This window comes from Labrus bergylta, chromosome 15 (genome assembly GCF_963930695.1).
Source record: "Labrus bergylta chromosome 15, fLabBer1.1, whole genome shotgun sequence".
In the NCBI taxonomy this organism is placed as follows: Eukaryota; Metazoa; Chordata; class Actinopteri; order Labriformes; family Labridae; genus Labrus; species Labrus bergylta.
In genome coordinates, this window is record NC_089209.1 from 27,822,534 (window position 1) to 27,845,034 (window position 22,501).

The 22,501-nt window shown below is 43.8% G+C and overlaps 2 protein-coding genes across 3 annotated transcripts in view; one reads left to right on the forward strand and one right to left on the reverse strand.

The window, feature by feature from the left end:
* The window catches only part of serinc1 (serine incorporator 1), a 10,336-nt gene extending 6,308 nt beyond the window's left edge, over positions 1-4,028 (forward strand). Inside the window, exons 3-10 of the mRNA XM_020656724.3 lie at positions 20-213; positions 741-820; positions 910-1,047; positions 1,684-1,853; positions 2,285-2,375; positions 2,477-2,618; positions 2,692-2,916; positions 3,391-4,028. Coding sequence (XP_020512380.1) covers positions 20-213; positions 741-820; positions 910-1,047; positions 1,684-1,853; positions 2,285-2,375; positions 2,477-2,618; positions 2,692-2,916; positions 3,391-3,529 — 1,179 coding nt within the window. The 3' untranslated portion in view covers positions 3,530-4,028. The remainder of the gene's footprint in view (positions 1-19; positions 214-740; positions 821-909; positions 1,048-1,683; positions 1,854-2,284; positions 2,376-2,476; positions 2,619-2,691; positions 2,917-3,390) is intronic.
* A 1,560-nt stretch (positions 4,029-5,588) lies between these two features.
* Positions 5,589-16,270, reverse strand: hsf2 (heat shock transcription factor 2). Of its 2 annotated transcripts, XM_020656718.3 has the most exons (12): positions 16,085-16,270; positions 14,189-14,297; positions 11,710-11,837; positions 10,791-10,915; positions 10,425-10,500; positions 10,123-10,184; positions 9,028-9,106; positions 8,816-8,934; positions 8,399-8,725; positions 7,359-7,461; positions 6,959-7,025; positions 5,589-6,821 (listed from the first exon to the last, which is right to left on the reverse strand). In XM_020656718.3, exons 1-12 carry the CDS (start codon positions 16,175-16,177, stop codon positions 6,505-6,507), a joined length of 1,605 nt encoding a protein of 534 aa, XP_020512374.2. In that variant the 5' UTR covers positions 16,178-16,270; the 3' UTR covers positions 5,589-6,504. The 2 variants fall into 2 exon arrangements, with proteins under 2 accessions (XP_020512374.2, XP_065819859.1); XM_065963787.1 differs by having other exon boundaries at positions 8,399-8,934.
* Positions 16,271-22,501: the final 6,231 nt, after the last annotated feature.

Below are 22,501 nucleotides of genomic sequence, written 5' to 3' on the forward strand. Positions count from 1 at the left end.
TCTGTGTCTCCTGCTGTAGATCCCAGGTTTCTGTGAGGGAGGGGCAGGTACCTCCCTCCCAGGTGTGGAGGGTCACGTGAACTGTGACGTGCTGGTCGGGTACAAAGCCGTTTACCGCGTCTGCTTCGGCATGGCCATGTTCTTCCTCCTCTTCTCTATGCTCATGATCCGAGTGAAGAGCAGCCAGGACCCCCGCGCCGCCCTGCACAACGGGTCAGTCTGAGTACACCTGTTACCGGTTACCTGTTCATACACCTGTTCCTTCACCTGTTCATACACATGTACATACACCTGTACGTACACCTGTTCGTACACCTGTAGGTACACCTGTTCGTACACTTGTACGCACACCTGTACATACACCTGTTCCTTCACCTGTACATACACCTGTTCCTTCACCTGTTCATACACCTGTTCCTTCACCTGTTCATACACCTGTACATACACCTGTACATACACCTGTTCATACACCTGTTCCTTCACCTGTACATACACCTGTTCATACACCTGTTCCTTCACCTGTACATACACCTGTTCATACACCTGTACATACACCTGTACATACACCTGTTCCTTCACCTGTACATACACCTGTACATACACCTGTTCCTTCACCTGTTCCTTCACCTGTTCATACACCTGTTCCTTCACCTGTTCATACACCTGTTCCTTCACCTGTACATACACCTGTTCCTACACCTGTCAGCATGTGATCACAGCTTTGTTGTCTCTGTTCTCAGGTTCTGGTTCTTTAAGTTCGCTGCAGCAACTGCCATCACCATCGGATCCTTCTTCATCTCAGAGGGACCCTTCACCACAGGTAGATCCTCCTTACTGTACCTGAGCTCTGTGACATCATTGGTGTGTGACTGACAGCTGCATTAACCCCCCCCCCCCGTGCCCCCTCAGTCTGGTTCTACGTGGGCATGTCCGGAGCATTCTGCTTCATCCTCATCCAGCTGGTTCTCCTCATCGACTTCGCCCACTCCTGGAACGAGTCCTGGGTGGAGAAGATGGAGGAGGGGAACTCTCGCTGCTGGTATGCAGGTAAGCTGACTGCGTTCATAGGAGGGTTCAAAGTGTTTGACTGACAGTTGTCATGGAGACATCATTACACAGATTTTAAACTTCCATAAAATATCGATACACGTTAGCACGACAACAAGATCAGAAGTCCAAGCACAACGCAATGTAGGGACATTTAGTGTTATATCCAAAACATTGCAGGAGAACTCCTGTTCACTGTTTAATTTCACAAAAACCATCGGCAACATTGTGATTTATGGGTCAGATGTTTCTGGTTTTAAGGGTCTTTGGTTGCCAGTGTTTTTGAACTGTTCACATGGTGTGCAGAAGTTTGTTCTACAAGCTGTGATGGATTCCTTCATCTCGCCGCCTGAGGACACAGATGTAGTTTGAATAAAGCTTCAGTTCCTTTTGAATCTTTCACTTAATGACAGAGATGGAATCTTTTTCTATCGTGTGTGTGTGTGTGTGTGTGTGTGTGTGTGTGTGTGTGTGTGTGTGTGTGTGTGTGTGTGTGTGTGTGTGTGTGTGTGTGTGTGTGTGTGTGTGTGTGTGTGTGTGTGTGTGTGTGTGTGTGTGTGTGTGTGTGTGTGTGTGTGTGTGTGTGTGTGTGTGTGTGTGTGTGTGTGTGTGTGTCCTGTCCTGTCCTGTCCTCAGCCCTGCTGTCGGTCACAGCTCTGAACTACGTGCTGTCTCTGGTCTCTCTGGTTCTGTTCTACGTTTACTACACACACTCTGAGGGCTGCACCGAGAACAAAGTCTTCATCAGCATCAACATGCTACTCTGCATCGCCGCCTCCGTCATGTCCATCCTGCCTCAGATCCAGGTACACACACACACACACACACACACACACACTAAAGCAACAACTTGCAGCTACATCAGAAATCTCTCGTCAGCTGGAGGTCTGCAGATATTTCAATGTTTATCTCATTAATATTTTTGCTGATCGGGGGGGGGAGAGAGCGAGATTAAAAAGGCATGCCTGCTGTTGCCGTGGTGATTTAGGACATTGTCAGTCAGTTTGTGCACACAATCTGGATAAAAAGCTGTGAATTTGAGGAATGGACCAAAATATCAAACATGTAAGAAATTCATCAGTTGGGAGCAGCTGATCGTCCATAATTGGTTCTCGTCTGGGTGACTGACTCAGTTCAGCCCGACCCTGAAATCAGAATTGTCCTGAAAACACAGTGTGTACGCCAGGATTTAGAAGTGTGCCATGTGTGATCAGACTCTGTGTGTGTGTTTATGCAGGAGTCTCAGCCTCGCTCTGGTCTGCTGCAGTCCTCCTTGGTCACCCTGTACACCATGTACCTCACCTGGTCTGCTATGACCAACGAGCCAGGTGAGCTCACACTCACACCCAGCATCAGGAAGTTACTGATGATGTTCCTGCTGCGTCATCACGTCTCTTTCTCTCTCTCTCTCTCTCTCTCTCTCTCACAGACAGGAAGTGTAACCCCAGCCTCCTGGGGATCATCGGGCTGAACAGCACCAGCCCTGCGGGTCAGGACCATGTGGTCCAGTGGTGGGACGCACAGGGGATTGTGGGATTGATCCTGTTCCTGATGTGTGTGCTGTACTCCAGGTGAGAGGACTGTCCGCTCTGCAAACATGAGGCAGGTCCACCGGTCGGATTCTAACCTCTCTCTCTCTGTCAGTATCCGTAACTCGTCCAATGCACAGGTAAACAAGCTGACCCTGACGAGTGACGAGTCGGCTCTTATTGAGGACGGTCCTCAGACGGACGCCTTCGAGGAGGACGGTGCTCTGAGCCGAGCCGTGGACAATGAGAAGGACGGAGTGACGTACTCGTACTCCTTCTTCCACTTCATGCTGTTCCTCGCCTCGCTCTACATCATGATGACGCTCACCAACTGGTACAGGTAGGACACACACACAGCTACCTCACAGGTACACATACTTACACATACACAGGTACACATACTTACACATACACAGGTACACACACTTACACATACACAGGTACGCACACAGCTACCACACAGGTGCACACACTTACACATACACAGGTATACACACAGCTACATCGCAGGTACACACACTTACACATACACAGCTACATCGCAGGTACACACACTTACACATACACAGGTACACACACAGCTACCTCGTAGGTACACACACTTACACATACACAGGTACACACACAGCTACATCGCAGGTACACACACTTACACATACACAGCTACCTCGTAGGTACACACACTTACACATACACAGGTACACACACTTACACAGGTACACACACAGCTACATCGCAGGTACACGTGTACACACAACAGGTAATGAAACATGTTCTTTATTATCAACACTGTGTGTGTTCGCTCTGTCTTCAGTCCGGACTCGAACTACGAGGTGATGACGAGTCGTTGGCCGTCCGTGTGGGTGAAGATCTCGTCCAGCTGGATTTGTATCGCCCTCTACGTGTGGACGCTGGCTGCTCCGCTCGTCCTCGTCAACAGAGACTTCGACTGAGCAGGCCGCAGCTGATCCCGCCCCCTGAATCACTGCTTACGCCGCCCCCATGCTACAGCTTGCTATCCTGCTGTGACCCCACTCCCTGTAGCTTTTGTTGTTGTAAATATGTGGTGTGTGTTAGAACAGAGCTGCATGCTTCTTTAACTCTGTGACTCTTAACAGTGTGAGAGCAGCGCCACCTGTGGCCAGCATCAGTATTACATTAATTAAAACTGTGTTTCATGTAAAAAAGGGAGAGACTGATCAGCTTTAGTGCTGTGTAGCAGAGTGTTGTAATCATTAATGACCTGCTCAAGTAAGTGTGTATCTGCAGCACACACACACACACACACGCCTGTGTTTGTTGCTCTGACTTTAATGTATAAATATTGTTTAGATGAGTTAACTTATTTGGTGGTGTTAGCATTAGTATGTAGCTTCTCTCAGAGTTTGGTTGTTTTTGTGCTTTTATTCTGAAAATCTGTACCTGGTTTAATAAAAGTCCACTTAAAGACAAGAGTGTTTGATTTTGTGTTTTTTTTTAACTTACGCTTGGTTTTGTTTCTAGATAAAATACAACGTGAAGATTATATTGATTTTAGTGGAATTATTTTGCTATTTTCTCCCAGAGAGTCTGTGCTGAACACAGAGTTCTGCAGGAAGTCCTTCAGAATAAAAGTATTGATACAGAACAGAATTTTGTATCTTTTGCTTTTTAAAAACCTTCATTTCATATTCAGTTGGGCTCCTCTCCAGCTCCGCCCTTTTTTTTCCAAACATCGTCATTTCCTGAGAAAAAATCTCACTCGAAACAAACAGCCGTCACCTCAGAGCTTTTGAGAACAACTGATATTTTTAGGTTGCCATGGTAGCAACTTGTCAGTCACAGGTAACCCCACCCCTAACTCCTCCCCTCTTTCTGGTCTCTTCGACTAATTAAACATGTGTTAAAGGCTTTGTGATTTTTCACACTTAAATGTAATAGAAATCAAGTATATCCTCTGAATTAGTGGCTGATAAGCAAAATTTCAAATGTGAGACAAATTTACATTTTGAAAAACCTTTTTACATTTTTAGAAAACAAAATTACAAAACCAAAACACTTATACCAAGGAAAAAACACCTTTACATTTTATAAAACAAATTTACAAGATGTGAAACACTTTTACAATCGATGAGACAAACGACAGAATCTTGACAAAATGGGAATGTACCAAATGTCGGAAGTGATCGAGTGAGGGGTCATTTTGTTTGTTTTGTTTTGTCGCGGTACATTCCCTTTCCGTCAAGATTCTGTCGTTTGTAAATTTGTTTGGGGACTGGTAAAAGTGTTCTGCCTCTTGTAAATTTGTCTCGTGTCGATTGTTAAAGTGTTTTGCATCTTGTACATTTGTTTTGTCCTTGGTAAGTGTTTTTGGTTTTGTAATTGTTTCATAAAATGTAAAAATGTTTTCCAAAATGTAAATTTGTCTCACATTTTGTAAAAGTGTTTAACACTTAGTAATTTTGCTTTGCACTTCCCAGCCACCATAGGAAATAACTCTGTGAGTCATGACTGTCTACAATGGGTGTAACACTCGAGTCCCACTGTCTGTGATGTTTTCAGAGTTTTCAGAGTCCTATCTTCAGTTTGTTTACATCGGCAGGACGGCCGGCTGACTCCTCCCCTCGTGTATAAAAGTTGTTTAATTGAGGGACTAGAGAAAAGAAGAATAACATACTGTACTCACTGCTTAACTGTGTTTCTAGATCACGCTCATTTCAGGTAAATTTACATGCAGTGTGAGGATACCAGCATAATAAAGATCGCTAGCATTAGCATGCTAACACAACAATGCAGCGCGAGTTGTTTTGGTTTCATGCTGGAGCTCAAGGGCGACATCTGCTGGATCAAAAAATCACATATAAAGCCTTTAAAGAAGACTTGAGACTACAGATTGACACCATGCACTGGTTAATAAAATCTTCACAGACGTCTATAAGGTGCTGGATGTTAGAGAAGGCAGGTTTAATATTGCCTTCACTTAAAGAGAATCTTTATCCACTTCAGAAAAAAAACCTACTATTTCAGAAAAAATGTTGAAAAGTGATATTTATTTACAAGCAACATTTTTAAAGGAGCGCAGCGCCACCTGCTGCCTGCAGTGAGATGTGGTCAGGCCATCTGCTCGAGTAACATTTTAATGATGTTCTATTATTAGCGTGCATTGAGTCTTCCATGTCTCGCTCCTCAGGTCAGTATCGCCATGGCAACAAGCATGAGCACTGGTTGTCTACTACGTTCAAGCTGGAAGGCTGCATCACCTGCTCAGGTAATCTGAAGCTTGTTGGACAGGTTTGAATAGGTTTTATTCCCAGCTGTGCAGACTGCTGCTGTCATTAACGTAAAAAAACTAATTCAGAAAGGAGGAGCAGGAAGAGGAAGAACAGCAGGAAGAGGAGGAGCAGGAGTAGAAGTCTGTGAAGTACTGACGTTTGAAGGACAGTCTCAGTAAAATAACAAAAGCATTAAAGACGAACAGAAAGAGAATAAATAATACAAATGTTTGAGTCTGTAAATACAGGAGAGGAGTGACGCCTCCTCACTGACACTCAGAGATCTCTGCTGAAGGAGCAGTGTGTGTGTGTGTCACACTATCACTTAGAAGAAAACATTAAAGTAAATAAAGTTAATTCATCTACAGAGGAGAGTTCATCTGTCTCACTCTGAGCCCTCGATTGTCTCACTCTGAAATTTTGACTGTCTCACTCTGAGCCCTAAGCTGTCTCACTCTCTGAGCACTCGGCTGCCTGTCTTACTCTTTGTAAAAGATGATGTGTTCAGAGGGGAAGTAGAACACCTTCATCACACTTAATAAACTTTAAATGTTTTCTTAAAAATGTAAGAAGGACACACACACACACACACACACTGAGATCAGCGTCAGACTGAGGGGGTCACTCTCCCTAAAGTCCCCTCCACTCAGACACGGTCCAGGTGGTCAGAGTTTGTTTCAAAGAGCGTCCATGTGGGAGGAGTCTGTATCGGCTGCAGCAGGACTGAGTTCACACATGTAGAAGAGTGTCTCCTGGCTGGCCTCAGCCTCGGTCAGCGGCTCCAGGCGGATCAGGGAGCTGTGGGCTGACTGCTTGGTCTCCAGGCTGGACTCCAGCAGGTCTGACAGGGGGGAGGAGTCCAGTGAGGCAGAGGAGGAGAGCTGCAGGTGGGAGGTGGAGGAGCTGCTGGAGCCCAGGTCTAAATCTGCAGTAGGGGTGCAGCCGTCCAGGAAGGCCAGCAGGGGGCAGGAGATGTACTGGATCAACTGTTTATCTGAACACATGACACCCATTGAATGTTAGATCAATAAAGATCCAAAGACGTGTTTCACTGTCAGAGCATCAGGACCAGTAATCACACCTCGAAACACTGTGACCGCTTCTGTGTGTGTGTGTGTGTGTGTGTCTCACCTGTATTGTCTTCTTCCGTCCGTCCTCTGGTTAGCTCTACGAGGCTCTCTTTGGAGGACGCACTCTCCTAAAAAACACAAAGATCAAAAATGATTTAATACGTGGTGACGTCTGGTGAACGAGTAAGAAGAATGACAAGGAGAAGGGGGGGGGGTCAAGGGGGAGGAGGAGAAAGAGGAGGAAAGAGCCAGATGGAAAGAGGATTACATTAGAGGGAGGAGGAGAAGAAAACACAAGAGAAAAAGAGCAGAAAGAAGAAGTTGGATGAAGAAAATAATAAATTGGAGGAGGAGAATAAAGAGAAGAAAGGGAAAGAGGTGGATGAGGAGGGAGAGAAGATGAAACAGGATGAGGAGGAGCGAAGTATGACAACGAGGGGGGGTTCAGTGTGTGTTTTCACCTCCAGAGCATCAACATCGATTCCAAACTGTTTCCCGTACAGCATGGCCTGAAAATCCTCCAGACTGCAGTCGATACTGTCCAGATAATCCATCAGCTCCAGCCTGACACACACACACACACACACACACACACGATGTTTCTGTTTCTTCACCTGTTTCTGTAACACCGGTGTTACAGTTTAAAGAGGGACCATCTTAACTGGTGACTCTCAGCACAATGCTTCTGTGGTTACCATAGTTACAACAGAGTTTAAAGATGGAAAGTCTAAACGAATGTCACTTACCAATCATATACTGTATATCAGTAACCATGACAACCATAGATACATTTGGCTGAAGTCACCAGTTCACACGGTCACTCTTTAATCCGTAACACCGATAAACGGTTTATAAAGTGTCATTTTTCACAAACTGAGCCCGCCTCTGTCTGCAGACAAGTTCTCTGCCAGATATCAGAGAGTCGTCTGCATAGACTGTGAATATTACTGGATGAAGCCTGAGTAACATCACCCGTCTGTTCATCGATGGCGGTCTCCATGCTGGAAATGCTGTCTCAGTCTAACTATCAGTCAGCCTAACGACAGGCTGAGAGCTGGAGCTGAGGCAGGTTTTAAACCTCCTGACAAACCGTTACACCACGCCCACCTGTCAATCAGGTCAGCTACACGCCTTATTGTGAATAACTCTTATCCTTCATCAAATCAAAACTGATGAGTCATCAAAACATTCACCCCCCCGTACAGTGTGTGTCCATCCAGACATGAGCTAATCACACCTATTTGGTTTTTTGAACAAGGCTGTAAACATGTTCATCTCTGCTGTAAAAACAGACTTTTTAGAATGGGTGTGTATGTGACTTCCTGTGCTCCTGCAGCCAGCCTCTAGTGGACACTTTAAGAACTGCAGGATTTTACACTTCAGCTTGGTTTTTGTTGTTTTGACTTCATTTGTCAACCCAAGGTTGCTGATGGTGTTGTTTAGTTGAATAAAAGGAGTCTGAATCTAAAGTGAGAGTCTACACCTTCAGTTTGTGTCTTACTTTCCCAGAAGGTTGATGTTCTGAGAGATGGCTCCGTTCTCGTTCAGGATGGAGTCCATCATCTTCATGGGGTCCTCCAGACTCAGAGATGCAGCTTTGTTCAGCTGCAGGGCGGAGCTGGTGGATGTGCTGCTCGTTGGAGCCACGCTGGGCGGAGCGGTGCCTGGCGGAGCAGAGGCATGAGATGTGCTGGTCGTGGGTGCGTTACTGTCTGGCGTGCTGCCCGTCTTGTTCCCATTCTCCGTCTGCCTGCTGTCCTCTGAGCTGACGGCGCTCAGCTCCACCTCTGCCCCGTTGTACAGCTCCACCTCCACAATCTCCATCTCTCTGAGGGAGGAGGTCAGACTGCATGTGAGTGGACGGACTGATGCTTCATCTACAACAGAGTGAATATTAATAATAATCATTTCATCTGACCCGGGGTCCAACGCCTGCAGTGACTCCTCCGTCACCTCAACATCGCTCTCAGTGACATCACAGATGATGACATCATCAGAAGCCTCTGCCTTTCCCCCGCTCAGACTGCCGACAGACGACTGGACAGAAAACACATCATAACGCACCTGATACATCACATCTCATCTGTTCATATGAAATAATGAGGAGGAGGAGGAGCTGTGTTCACTGACCTGATCCACACACACTTTGTCTTCAAAGATCTCATGGATGTATTTGGGCTTCTTCCCGCTGCTGTTCATCAGAATTGGCCTGAAAAACACAAAAACACAAAAACACACAAAGTTCAGACAGAGATGTTTGATATTAATCATCTTTATAGAGAAACGGTTTTCATTTAGTGGCTGACGCAAGACGACTGTTTAGAATATTAATCTACAACTTTGTGCTCCAATCAGTGAGATGTGTAGAGAGTGAGATGATAAAGTGATCTTACTATCTGATCAGACATTAATGAAACATGCTATGTTGAAGTGCTGGCTTCTCTGACAACAATGCAGCAGCCAGTATGTCCTCCTAACTTTAGATTCTGGTCCTGAATGATCTGGATTTGTTTGGACCAGAGAAGGTAGACGGTTTAAAGACACCCCCACACGGCTGTTTTGGACACCCCTCGCTTTGCCAGATATGAGAGCAGTTATCAGGTCAAACCAACAGGTGTTGCAGTGATGGATACTTCAGATAGAAGTGATTGTACCCAACCTAAAAAGCCTCTGCATGTTTCTAATAAGCTCCACGAGCAGAAACGTGCTCAAACTAGGATCAATATTGGCGATGCTTTTGAAAAATGGAGAGAGGTTAGAACACAGAAAGGTTTACAGACCCATGCAGAGCTGGATAAACACTGAAGCTTCAGAGTCCACCACATGGTGACCTGCGTGAACATCATCTCTAGAGAGGAGGGGGGTGAGACAGCTCTCTATAATGTTTAGAATGTAGACTACAGTACCTGTTTTAAACACTAGGTGTCAGAGTTATGTACTGCTCCTGTAAGTCAAGAATAGATTCTCCACCCTGAAGACGCAGCAGACGGTGTGACGTTTAGTAAATCAGCTCGGAGTGTTTCATTGCTGCATATCCAAATGCTCCCTAAACTCACAGCCGCTCCTCCAGGGGGCGATCAAGAGGCTCTAACTTTACTGAGGGGGGAACTGCCGTGTCATGAAACCCACAGCTGAGACGTGAGAAGTGTACAGATTGATCAGTGATTATTAGACATGTGGAGGTGACCCACCTCACCTGGGGGACGCAGCTCAGAGTGAACTCACCTTTTACGCTTTAAATTCAGGATGTGGTTGTTCTGGACCAATGTGACAATGAAATGGATCAACTGAAAATGACAACAAAATTCAGGTTAAGATTCAAACAGGTGAAGATTCAGAACACCTGCAGGCTGACACACAGAGCAGGTGAGAGAGTCCAGCTCAGTAACCCATCAGAAGATGCACCACGACAGACAGAGATTAATGAGCTGTGTTTAACCCTGTGGGCTGCAGGACCCTCAAGGTGATTCATGACCAATCATAATCAGTGTTGACGGGAACACAGTAATGCTCAGGTTTGTTCTCACCTTTTTGATGAGCTGCTGCTGGTGAACGTGTTTCTGTCTCAGGTCTGAGATCTCCCTCCACAGAGCCTCGTTCTCCCTGAGAAAACACACACACACACACACACACACACGCACGCACACGGTGGGTTAGATTTAAGACCTGATGAAGTGCTGACTGAATATGATGGTCTCCTTGGAGCACACTAACAGACCTGCTGGTTTGGTCTCCACGGTAACAGACATGTCTGAATAATTACCATGCTATGTGCTTGGTGTCCGTGTATCGACAGTCTGACCTGTACGGTGAGGCTGCATCCATCCACTTGTCATTGAGTATTTAATCATGGTTGGCAGATCAATCAGTCACAGATCAGGGTTCACACTCACCTCTTCAGCGTGATGAGCCGGGCGTCGATGTTCTCCTGTTTGCTGTGAACACTCTGAACGCTGGCTATGATCTTTGTCAGGTCCTCCTGTCGGATCTTTGAGTCCTCGGGTCGAGCATTAGAAACCTGAACACAGACAGTAAAACAATGTTAACACAGTTCGGGGGGGGGGGGGGGGGAGAGACAGGTGAGTGATGGACAGGTGAATGATGATGGACAGGTGAGTGATGATGGACAGGTGAGTGATGATTGACAGGTGAGTGATGGACAGGTGAGTGATGATTGACAGGTGAGTGATGATGGACAGGTGAGTGATGGACAGGTGAGTGATGATGGACAGGTGAGTGATGGACAGGTGAGTGATGATTGACAGGTGAGTGATGATGGACAGGTGAGTGATGGACAGGTGAGTGATGATGGACAGGTGAGTGATTGACAGGTGAGTGATGATGGACAGGTGAGTGATGATGGACAGGTGAGTGATTGACAGGTGAGTGATGATGGACAGGTGAGTGATGATGGATAGGTGAGTGATTGACAGGTGAATGATGATGGCCAGGTGAGTGATGGACAGGTGAGTGATGATGGACAGGTGAGTGATTGACAGGTGAGTGATGATGGACAGGTGAGTGATGATGGACAGGTGAGTGATGGACAGGTGAGTGATGATGAACAGGTGAGTGATGATGGACAGGTGAGTGATGATGAACAGGTGAGTGATGATGGACAGGTGAGTGATGATGGACAGGTGAGTGATGGACAGGTGAGTAATGGACAGGTGAGTAATGGACAGGTGAGTGATGATGGACAGGTGAGTGATGATGGACAGGTGAGTGATGGACAGGTGAGTAATGGACAGGTGAGTAATGGACAGGTGAGTGATGATTGACAGGTGAAGAACAGATGGATGATGACTCTACCTTTCTCTTGATGTTCTCCAGCAGGTCATCCTGACCGTGTTTAAAGTACGGGTGCTGAAACTCCACCGGACCGTCTCTTTCCTGTTTCACGATCCCCGTGTCCATGTGCATCACTTTACGGAAACCATCTACACACAGAAACACAAACACACACACAGAGAAACACAAACACACACACACACAGAGAAACAAAAACACACACACAGAGAAACAAAAACACACACACAGAGAAACACAAACACACACACAGAAACAAAAAACACACGAAGAAACACGCGAAGAAACACACACACACACACACACACACACACACACACACACACACACACCTTTACCTCAGACTGTGATTGAAGCCGCTCTGACTCTCTTTACTTCAGACTGTGATTGAAGCTCTGACACTCTTTTCTTCAGACTATGATTGAAGCTCTGACTCTCTTTACTTCAGACTGACTGAAGCCTCTCTGACTCTCTTTACTTCAGACTGTGATTGAAGCTCTGACACTCTTTACTTCAGACTATGATTGAAGCTCTGACTCTCTTTACTTCAGACTGATTGAAGCCACTCTGACTCTCTTTACTTCAGACTGTGATTGAAGCCGCTCTGACTCTCTTTACTTCAGACTGTGATTGAAGCTCTGACTCTCTTTACTTCAGACTGACTGAAGCCTCTCTGACTCTCTTTACTTCAGACTGTGATTGAAGCTCTGACACTCTTTACTTCAGACTATGATTGAAGCTCTGACTCTCTTTACTTCAGACTGATTGAAGCCACTCTGACTCTCTTTACTTCAGACTGTGATTGAAGCCGCTCTGACTCTCTTTACTTCAGACTGTGATTGAAGCTCTGACTCTCTTTACTTCAGACTGTGATTGAAGCGGCTCTGACTCTCTTTACTTCAGACTGTGATTGAAGCTCTGACTCTCTGTACTTCAGACTGTGATTGAAGATCTGACTCTTTACTTCAGACTGTGATTGAAGTGGCTCTGACTCTCTTTACTTCAGACTGTGATTGAAGCGGCTCTGACTCTCTTTACTTCAGACTGTGATTGAAGCTCTGACTCTTTACTTCAGACTGTGATTGAAGCTCTGACTCTTTACTTCAGACTGTGATTGAAGCAGCTCTGACTCTCTTTACTTCAGACTGTGATTGAAGCGGCTCTGACTCTCTTTACCTCAGACTGTGATTGAAGCGGCTCTGACTCTCTTTACTTCAGAATGTGATTGAAGCTCTGACTCTCTTTACTTCAGACTGTGATTGAAGCTCTGACTCTTTACTTCAGACTGTGATTGAAGCTCTGACTCTTTACTTCAGACTGTGATTGAAGCTCTGACTCTTTACTTCAGACTGTGATTGAAGCGGCTCTGACTCTCTTTACTTCAGACTGTGATTGAAGCGGCTCTGACTCTCTTTACTTCAGACTGTGATTGAAGCGGCTCTGACTCTCTTTACTTCAGAATGTGATTGAAGCTCTGACTCTCTTTACTTCAGACTGTGATTGAAGCGGCTCTGACTCTCTTTACTTCAGACTGTGATTGAAGCCGCTCTGACTCGCTTTACTTCAGACTGTGATTGAAGCCGCTCTGACTCTCTTTACTTCAGACTGTGATTGAAGCCGCTCTGACTCTCTTTACTTCAGACTGTGATTGAAGCGGCTCTGACTCTCTTTACTTCAGACTGTGATTGAAGCCGCTCTGACTCTCTTTACTTCAGACTGTGATTGAAGCCGCTCTGACTCTCTTTACTTCAGATTGTGATTGAAGCTCTGACTCTCTTTACTTCAGACTGTGATTGAAGCGGCTCTGACTCTCTTTACTTCAGACTGTGATTGAAGTGGCTCTGACTCTCTTTACTTCAGACTGTGATTGAAGCCGCTCTGACTCTCTTTACTTCAGACTGTGATTGAAGCGGCTCTGACTCTCTTTACTTCAGACTGTGATTGAAGCTCTGACTCTCTTTACTTCAGACTGTGATTGAAGCGGCTCTGACTCTCTTTACTTCAGACTGTGATTGAAGCTCTGACTCTCTTTACTTCAGACTGTGATTGAAGCGGCTCTGACTCTCTTTACTTCAGACTATGATTGAAGTGGCTCTGACTCTCTTTACTTCAGACTGTGATTGAAGTGGCTCTGACTCTCTTTACTTCAGACTGTGATTGAAGCTCTGACTCTCTTTACTTCAGACTGTGATTGAAGCGGCTCTGACTCTCTTTACTTCAGACTGTGATTGAAGCGGCTCTGACTCTCTTTACTTCAGACTGTGATTGAAGCGGCTCTGACTCTGTTTACTTCAGACTGTGATTGAAGCCGCTCTGACTCTCTTTACTTCAGATTGTGATTGAAGCTCTGACTCTCTTTACTTCAGACTGTGATTGAAGCCGATCTGACTCTCTTTACTTCAGACTGTGATTGAAGCTCTGACTCTCTTTACTTCAGACTGTGATTGAAGCCGCTCTGAGCTGACAGCGAGTGAACACTTACACATGTTGAGCTGTCGGATGAAGCTGGCCATGTTGTTGTGCTTGAAGAACTTCGGGAGGATCTCTTTTGCAAAATGCTGCTCGTCCAACACCAGGAAGCTGTTCCCCTCCTGAGAACAGCCCACAGAAAGATGAACAACAGTTAGAAAATGCTGCAGGTTATAAAAACCTCATGTCCCACTGGAAACATTAACATAGGTTCAAACTGAGAAGTGTCAGTGTGTCAAATTATATGCACATTACTGATTCCTTCAGGTTAATACAGTTCCAGACAAATGTTTGGACACACCTGATTGAAACCCATGTTATAATCTTAAATACATTTTGATCTAAAGGCTTATGCTTCAATGTTTGACATGTTTCTTATAGAAATAGATATGGTTATGACTACGTATGCGTGCATTTATTTCTAAAACAAAACTTAAATGTTTGACTGTTATTGTTTTTATATCTTTCATTATTCTTAAATGTGGAAAATAGTAAAACAAAAAGAAAATTTTGTCTGTGTGCCTGAGATACAGCTGACAGTATATCATAATAATATATTATACTGTATTATTGATTATACTGTTCCTGTTGTGTGTCCAAACTTTTGACAGGTAGTGTATAATTGGGGAGGGGGGGCAGCGGGGGTTGTTTGGATGTAACAAATCTTTCATATCATGCATTTCTTTTTAAGCTGCTACTGGATGCTTAGAATTTCCCGCTGGATCAATAAAGTGTTTCTCTCTCTCTACCTATCTGACAGTGAATAGGGTTAATGTTCACAGGTGAGTAACATGATGGGGTGTGAAAAGAGCATAGAGAGAGGCCGAGTCTGTCTGAAGAAAAGCTGAGGAGGAGTTAAACACTACACATCTGTAGAGTCACTACATGAACTGTTGTCTATAAACACGAATATCTCTGACTTCACAAATGAAGCGCTTAATAGAAACCACATCCAGAAACCTTGCAGCTTTTCTCAGCCCGAGGTTGTTTAAGACAGACTGAGGTGAAAAGAATCTGTCCTGAGGATAATAAGCTCCACGAGCAGAAACGTGTTCAAACTAGGATCAATATTGGAGATGTTTTTGAAAAATGGAGAGAGGTTAGAACACAGAAAGGTGTACAGACCCATGCAGAGCTGGATAAACACTGAAGCTTCAGTGTCCACCACATGGAGACCTGAGTGAGCATCGAATATAGAGAGGAGGGGGGGGGAGACAGCTCTCTATAATGTTTAGAAATTCGACTGCAGTACCCATTTTAAACACTAGGGGTCAGTTATTGCTCATTTAAAAGACGAGGGATGCTACAGAAAAGTAAACATAACCCTTTACTCAGTGCTTTATTTAATCATGTAGCATCAGCTCCCACGTCATGTCTCAGCAAACGTCACAACTTCTTATGAAATGTGGTTTCATTATCATGTGTCGTTTATTTAAAAGATAAATAAAGTCAGAGAATAACGGTGTATCGGTTTTACCAGTGACCGTGTTAACTGGTGCCTCGTCTGGTGGTGTCATGGTTCATATTTACAGTCACACAGCTCTAAAAACGGAATGAGCCTCTTTGTTTGTTTATGAATTGAAGATATATATGATGGATAAATATTATTATAAAATTAATCAAAGATGCAACTGGAGGACTCTGTCCAGCTGCTGTAACTACGACAACCAGCTGAAAGTCACCAGTTTACACGGTCACTGATTTAACCATCAAACCGCTTAGCTGTGTTTTCATATAGGGTAAATGCTGTCTCTCTATCTCTTTATCTATTTTCATTTTGGTAAATTGACGTTGTTTTCTCCTCGCGTTGTTTTGTTGTTTACCGTTAAACGTTGCTAGGTGCTGCAGACGAAGCTAACTTCACAGCTAGCTCTGCGTTAGCCAACAGTGCTAACAGTGTTAGCATTACCTGGCTCCAGCAGATGAACTCGTTGGTGTTTTCATCCTCCACCAGAGTCCACAGCTTGGTGAGGAAGGCCGGGACGTTCGAGTTGTGCTTCATGTCTGTGTGAGTGAACACACGCAGTGTTAGCTCTGTTTGGAGCTCTGACAAAAGATGATGGTCCACTCTGTCGCTCTGGGCAAAACTACATTACAACATCCGGTCCTGGACGACGGCACATGATTGGTCCAAAAAGGTTTTACGTAACATTTCTCACGTGGAGGTCCATGGAAGCATTCAAAATAGAATATCTTATACAATATGTAAAATATAGACAATTAAACGTTTGTATGGAAAGATCAGTGGGATGTAAAGGTGCATACTATTATTATTATTATTATGAGGAAAAATCCACTTATACAGTGTGTTTAAACATATATTTGGGTAACCTGAATGTCTACTGACCCACAAAATGTGAAATAAATCCATCCAGTCCTTTGTTTGTGGTCTGCATAAGTCTTACAACACAGAGAGAAATGCTCTGTTTCAAATGTGCTCTCCTTGTGATGTCACAGTGGGATTCTGGTAAAAAAGAATCCCTTCCCCTATACCCATGGACTCCACCCCCATCCTAGAACTAAACTTTTGTGCAGGTTGGCCATTTCTATTCTCTCTACAGAGGAGTGATGTCTACTGGGAAAAAAGTCATTGCAAGAGACACACACACCAAAACGGAGCGTTCTGAGAGAGCTGGTTTATACAGGGTCACAAACCTCCTCTGGTACTTGATTCATGTTATATAGATGTTTCATTTAGACCACAGTGGATTGTTTGAAAGGTGGACAAGGGGCATGATATGTCATCTAATGTATGAGATGTAAAGGTGATTTTCGGTCATGGGATGTCAACAGTGTCGTTTTCACTTTCCAATAGGCCTACAGCATGATTTTAAAATATACAATCTATGATTTCATTATGATCGAAAGTCTAAAAAAATCACAAAACTTATATTCCTTTTTTTTTTTACCCAAAGCTGTGAGGAAAGAAAGAGACAGAGACAGAGACAGAGAGTTAGTAAAATCCTGCAGTTCCTCGAGTGTCCTGGCTACAGGAGCACAGGAAGTCACATACACACCCATTCTAAAAAGCCTGTTTTTACAGCAGAGATTAACATGTTTACAGCCTGGTTCAAAAAACCAAATAGGTGTGATTAGCTCATGTCTCGATGGACACACTGTACGGGGGGTGAATGTTTTGATGACTCATCAGTTTTGATTTGATGAAGGATAAGAGTTATTCACAATAAGGCGTGTAGCTGACCTGATTGACAGGTGGGTGTGGTGTAACGGTTTGTCAGGAGGTTTAAAACCCGCCTCAGCTCCAGCTCTCAGCCTGTCGTTAGGTTGACTGAAAGTTAGACTGAGACAGCATTTCCAGCATGGAGACCACCATCGATGGGACTCCAGCCCCCCCTGCAGGAACAGACAGGGGATGTTACTCAGGCTTTCTCAGTGGTTTAAACTCAGGTCAGAAAATACAGACAAATACTTGTTACCAATTTAAACAGAGATCAGTTCTTGCAATTAAATTCAATTAATTATTCAACTATTGTTGTTGCCATGGTATCAAACTGGTATTGATTATGTACATCTTCACTGGTCTGATATATGACACAGACTACCACAGTTTTTCCAGTGATGTTAGAAAATGGATTTTGAGCAAACAGTCTCTTTCAGCACTGATCCTGCATATAGGGGTTTTGATACTAATGACACTTTATAATGAAGCTAATGGGTATTATGTTGTTGTCCTGTTGTTCCTCAGTGTTTATAGCATCTCGAATTGTCCCGTGTGTTTCTTTATTGTGCTCTGTTGAGTCTTATTGTTTGTCTTGATTCATTTTTATGTGGGACTACAGATGGAAATTAGCGATTTGCTAAAACTGGTGCAACCATCTTTTCTTTTTTCTTTGCTTAAATGCTCGATGTCAGAGCTTACTGTCCCTTGATAAATAAAATAAATGAAATAATGCATCCTCAGTTTTCTATCTTACAGCACATGTTTACTTTTTTAACAATGAAGACAAACAATCAGTTAAATATGAATATATTAATTATTAAGTGCTTTACAAAACGTCAATGCCTTGTCGTTGTAAACAAAAATAGATGAATACTACTCCTATATATATTTAATACATATTTAATAAAGTATTAAGCTCCAGCTGCGGCCAGAAAACCTACAAACTGCGTCAGTCAGCATCAATCAATTATGTTCTGTCACGGCTTTAAGTGGCCAAAGGAGCCTATTTGGGTTGTTTGTTGTTGCTCCACCCCGGAACATGAATTACACGTTTTAGCGCACGCGTCACACTCGGCTCGTCATTCACGGCGAGTAGGCAGGGGGGCTTGAGCAGAGTAACGGTATGTGCACGGCTAATTTGTTTGTAATGGTCAATTGTTTGTATGCTCCAAACGCGATACTAAAACAGGGTTTTATGGTTTACCATTAAGCATGAAGGTTCGAAGGTTTATGGAGATCGCTGTGTCCAAAGATGAAAGTTTGCACCCTTGGCAAGCGGAGCGAGGTACGTGCGTAATTTGGGAAGGTGTTAATTGAATGATTTATGAATGAATTGAGGTTCGCTGCTATAAGGGATTGTGCAATATTGTTGTAAGTGTTTAATGTGATGCGTTGTGTGTTTGAATCAGGCCTGTTGTGATGTGGATGTTATTGTTTGTGTTTGTTTAAAGTAAAATGTTGCACTGTGAAAAGTTTGTTTAGGAATTAATTGTAAATATTTGTATATCTGTAATGAATTGATCTCACTGTTTTCTGAATGTTAATCTTGGCTTTATTTTTGTTTTTTCTAGTTTCACGGTGCTCGAAACGAAATAAATAAATTGCATCGGTCGAACTCCACGCTTCCTTATATGTTGTCTTGGTCGAGGGCTGCTACAACGGCATCGATGCATCCTCTAATATCCATATACTTTGACTTTACTAGAGTCATATCCATGTTTCACACTTCTGTTACATTTACTTTATTATTGTCATGAAGCTGTTTGAAATGTTTCTCTACATTTAGTTCCTCCCCCGGCCAGCAGGTGGCCTCATTGATCCATTAGATAAACGACTGAACATGTCCTCTTCTTCCTCGTTTGGTCCTCTTGATGATTAATAATGTGACTGTGACTTTAAATCACTTCAGTAACACATTTAACTTTCTCCAACAGCAGAGTCAAGAAGAACAACACAAGAATACAACTTCAACACAGACTGGGGCCTTCACTGACCTCTGACCTCTGACCTCAACATAGAACCAGACCATACAGAGAACCAGACCATACAAAGAATCGGACCTGAACATAGAATAGGACCATACAGAACATCAGAACATACAGAGGATCAGACCATACAGAGAATCAGGGACTTCTTCACCAGGGACCAGGACTAACTAACCTGGTCCCTGAGATCAGGGTTTTCATGACAGCTGGTGTAGAGCAGCACAAACTCACAGCATTATCATCAGAAACAATCTTACACAGTACACAGAATTATATACACTTTTCACCGAGGGGTTAAAAACATTCAGGTCTCCTATAGTGCTTTCAAACCTGCACTGAACTCCTGAACACTTCCTAAATGAGCTGCATGTGTGTTACTTCTTCCCTTTTTGATTGCCCTTATTGTTCTCACCTCTTTCTAACACCTGCACAGAACTCCTGAAAAAATCATGAGGAGCTGCATGTGACAGTCTTCAACCGGAGTTTCTCCTCCTGAGCTGATGTGAGAACGCAGCAGGATATAATCAGGAGAATTCACCTGGAGCCAGTGGGAGGGGGTGGTGACCTTTATTCCCTGTGATCGCTGCACGCCACCTGCTGCTGCATGTTTCCTGTTCTCCAGTATGTTCTTCTCCACTCTTTAAATTTAAAGATTTTTTGGGGGGGCTTTTTGTGCCTTTAATTGCGAGATAGGACAGTGGATAGATTCAGAAATCAGGGAGAGAGAGTAGGGAATGACATGAGCCACAGGTGGGATCCGAGCCCGAGCCGCCCGCTTGGAGGAGTAAAGCCTCCATACATGGGGCGCGCGCACTAACCACTGTGCCCCCAGCGCCCCCAGCGCCCCCTTCTCCACTCTTTAGTTCACATTGAGATTCTCTTCAACTACACGTAGCATTGATACAAAGACACATATTCTCATCATAGAGTCATATGGAGGACTCTGCTGCTTCATCCTCCACTTCCACGTCGTTCTTATACTTCATGTCTCACCTTGGGAGACCCCCCCCCCCCCCCCTTCTGTCTGAGGTGCATGTGTGAACAACCAGATCAGGAGGATTTCAGGAGCAGTTCTCAGGAGTGAATGGGGGTTCAGTGGTAGCAGCTGAGGCGGGAGGAGGCAGAGGACTCAAATGTTACAGGGCACATGCAGACCAAGGCACTGAAACAAAACAAGAATATATTTGATTATATTATTATATTATTTACATTAAAGGGATACTTCACCCGTTGAAACATGAATCTGTATTGACATTGGGTCATATATGTAGAAATGTGAAATACATTTTGAAGTTAAAGCCTTCTTGACTGAGAAAAGACAGGAAGTGTCTTTCTGGCTCATGTGGATGAAAGACACCAAATCCCAGAATGCACAGCATTGCAGGCCACTCCCACTAAGGTCCTCCACAGACATGTTTACTACAACACATACGGCCGTTTACACAACTGATTCAGAGATTTCTTCCAGAATTGATCTTGTAAATTCCTGTCAGAAAACAGACTCTATGTCTGTGTCCATAGACAAACAGTGAGACACCAACAGTCCGCCTGGGCTCCTCACCGCCGCCGACAGGCGGAGACCGTAGAGACCTTCAAAAATCCCCTTCATCATATCAGTTTGAAGTTGAAACGTACTTTTATTATACTTTCATTCTCATCAGCTTTCTCCATAGAGCCTGTTAGCTTAGCTTCCTAGCAAGATGGCGGACATTATGTTTAGTTTTTGGGAGTGAGTTCCCACCTACTGATCTGTGATTGGTCTGTAGCTTCGGTGGGTCTCCAGTCGCCCTGCCCACTCCTCTGTCCCTGGGCCTCTAGGCCGCCCTCCTGAACTGTTCCAGTTTGAGTGTGTGTGTCCTGTGTGTGTGTGTGTGTGTACAGTGTGTGTGTCCAGTGTGTGTGTGTACAGTGTGTGTTGTCTGTTCTCTCTCTCTCCTGCCTCTGACTCAGGCTGACATGTTTGGGGCTAATTGGATCGGAGGGTAATATCACATCAAAAGACGTCACACGCTCCTCTAAAATGGTCTTAATGAGGACATTCTGTGAGAGGGACACAGGGGAGATCACACACACACACACACACACACACACACACGCACACACGCACACACACACACACACACACACACAGAGGACGGGACATTCAAACACCAAAGTGTGATTTTGATTCATGTTTAATAAAATCCTTCTCAGGAAGCGTTCATCGTATTTAAAGATGATTCATCATGAAGCATCAACCTGTGAAAACATTTAGACACATAATAAATTATAATAATATGTAAACACTTTATCAGTTTGTCCGCTGAGAGCAGACAGAAAAGGTAACGTCTGGTGATATTGCTTCAGAGCAATACAATACCTGGTACAATGTGTCCCTATGGATGTGTATGTGGGAGGAGGTGGCCACAAACAATAGATTAAGACTTAACAACAAGACACAATATAATTGTATTCTGTAATATATATATATAATTAAACATTTTATAATTATTCCTAATACATTTTTTGTCTCATTTTCTGTCTTACATGTGATTTATATGATGACACTCAGAGTCAACCCGCTGCTTTCAACAATATTGTCACCTATGACACTGTTTCTATTTCATTTCTAGAAATTAAATATACTTCATATAGTCTATTTGTATATCGGCTATACAGCCTGTTGTAGTTTTTTTTAATGTATTTCAGTCATGTAACGATGGTGGTGTCTTGATTTAGTTATGGTGTGTTGATTTGGTTATGTTGTCCTGATTTGATTGTGTTGTCTTTGGTTGTGTTGTGTTGTTTTTGGTTGTGGTGTCTTTGGTTGTGTTGTGTTGTCTTTGGTTGTGTTGTGTTGTTTTTGGTTGTGGTGTCTTGATTTGGTTGTGTTGTCTTTGGTTGTGTTGTGTTGTCTTTGGTTATGGTGTGTTGATTTGGTTATGTTGTCCTGATTTGGTTGTGTTATCTTTGTTTGGTTGGTTGACCTTGTTGATGGTTATTTTCTGCAGCAGTTGTTTTCTTAAAGCTCCTGGGAGGATTGTTTTGGTTGGTTATGGAGCTCACTTAAACTTATACTGATATCATGAAATGGTTTACAAAAGCAAACAAGACCTTAAGATAGAATATATTTTCTTCTGTGAAGTTATTCTTATTCGTTACTGCTTTCAGCGGGTTGGTG

Bases quoted from the DNA above. Each gene is read 5' to 3' on its own strand.
- hsf2 (XM_065963787.1), bottom strand. From the start codon at position 16,177: ATGAAGCACAACTCGAACGTCCCGGCCTTCCTCACCAAGCTGTGGACT. The intron at 11,838-14,188 runs GTAAGTGTTCAC...TTCTGTGTGTAG, and splicing joins CATCCGACAGCTCAACATGT to ATGGTTTCCGTAAAGTGATG. The intron at 10,501-10,790 runs GTGAGTGTGAAC...GTGTTTTCTCAG, and splicing joins CGGCTCATCACGCTGAAGAG to GGAGAACGAGGCTCTGTGGA.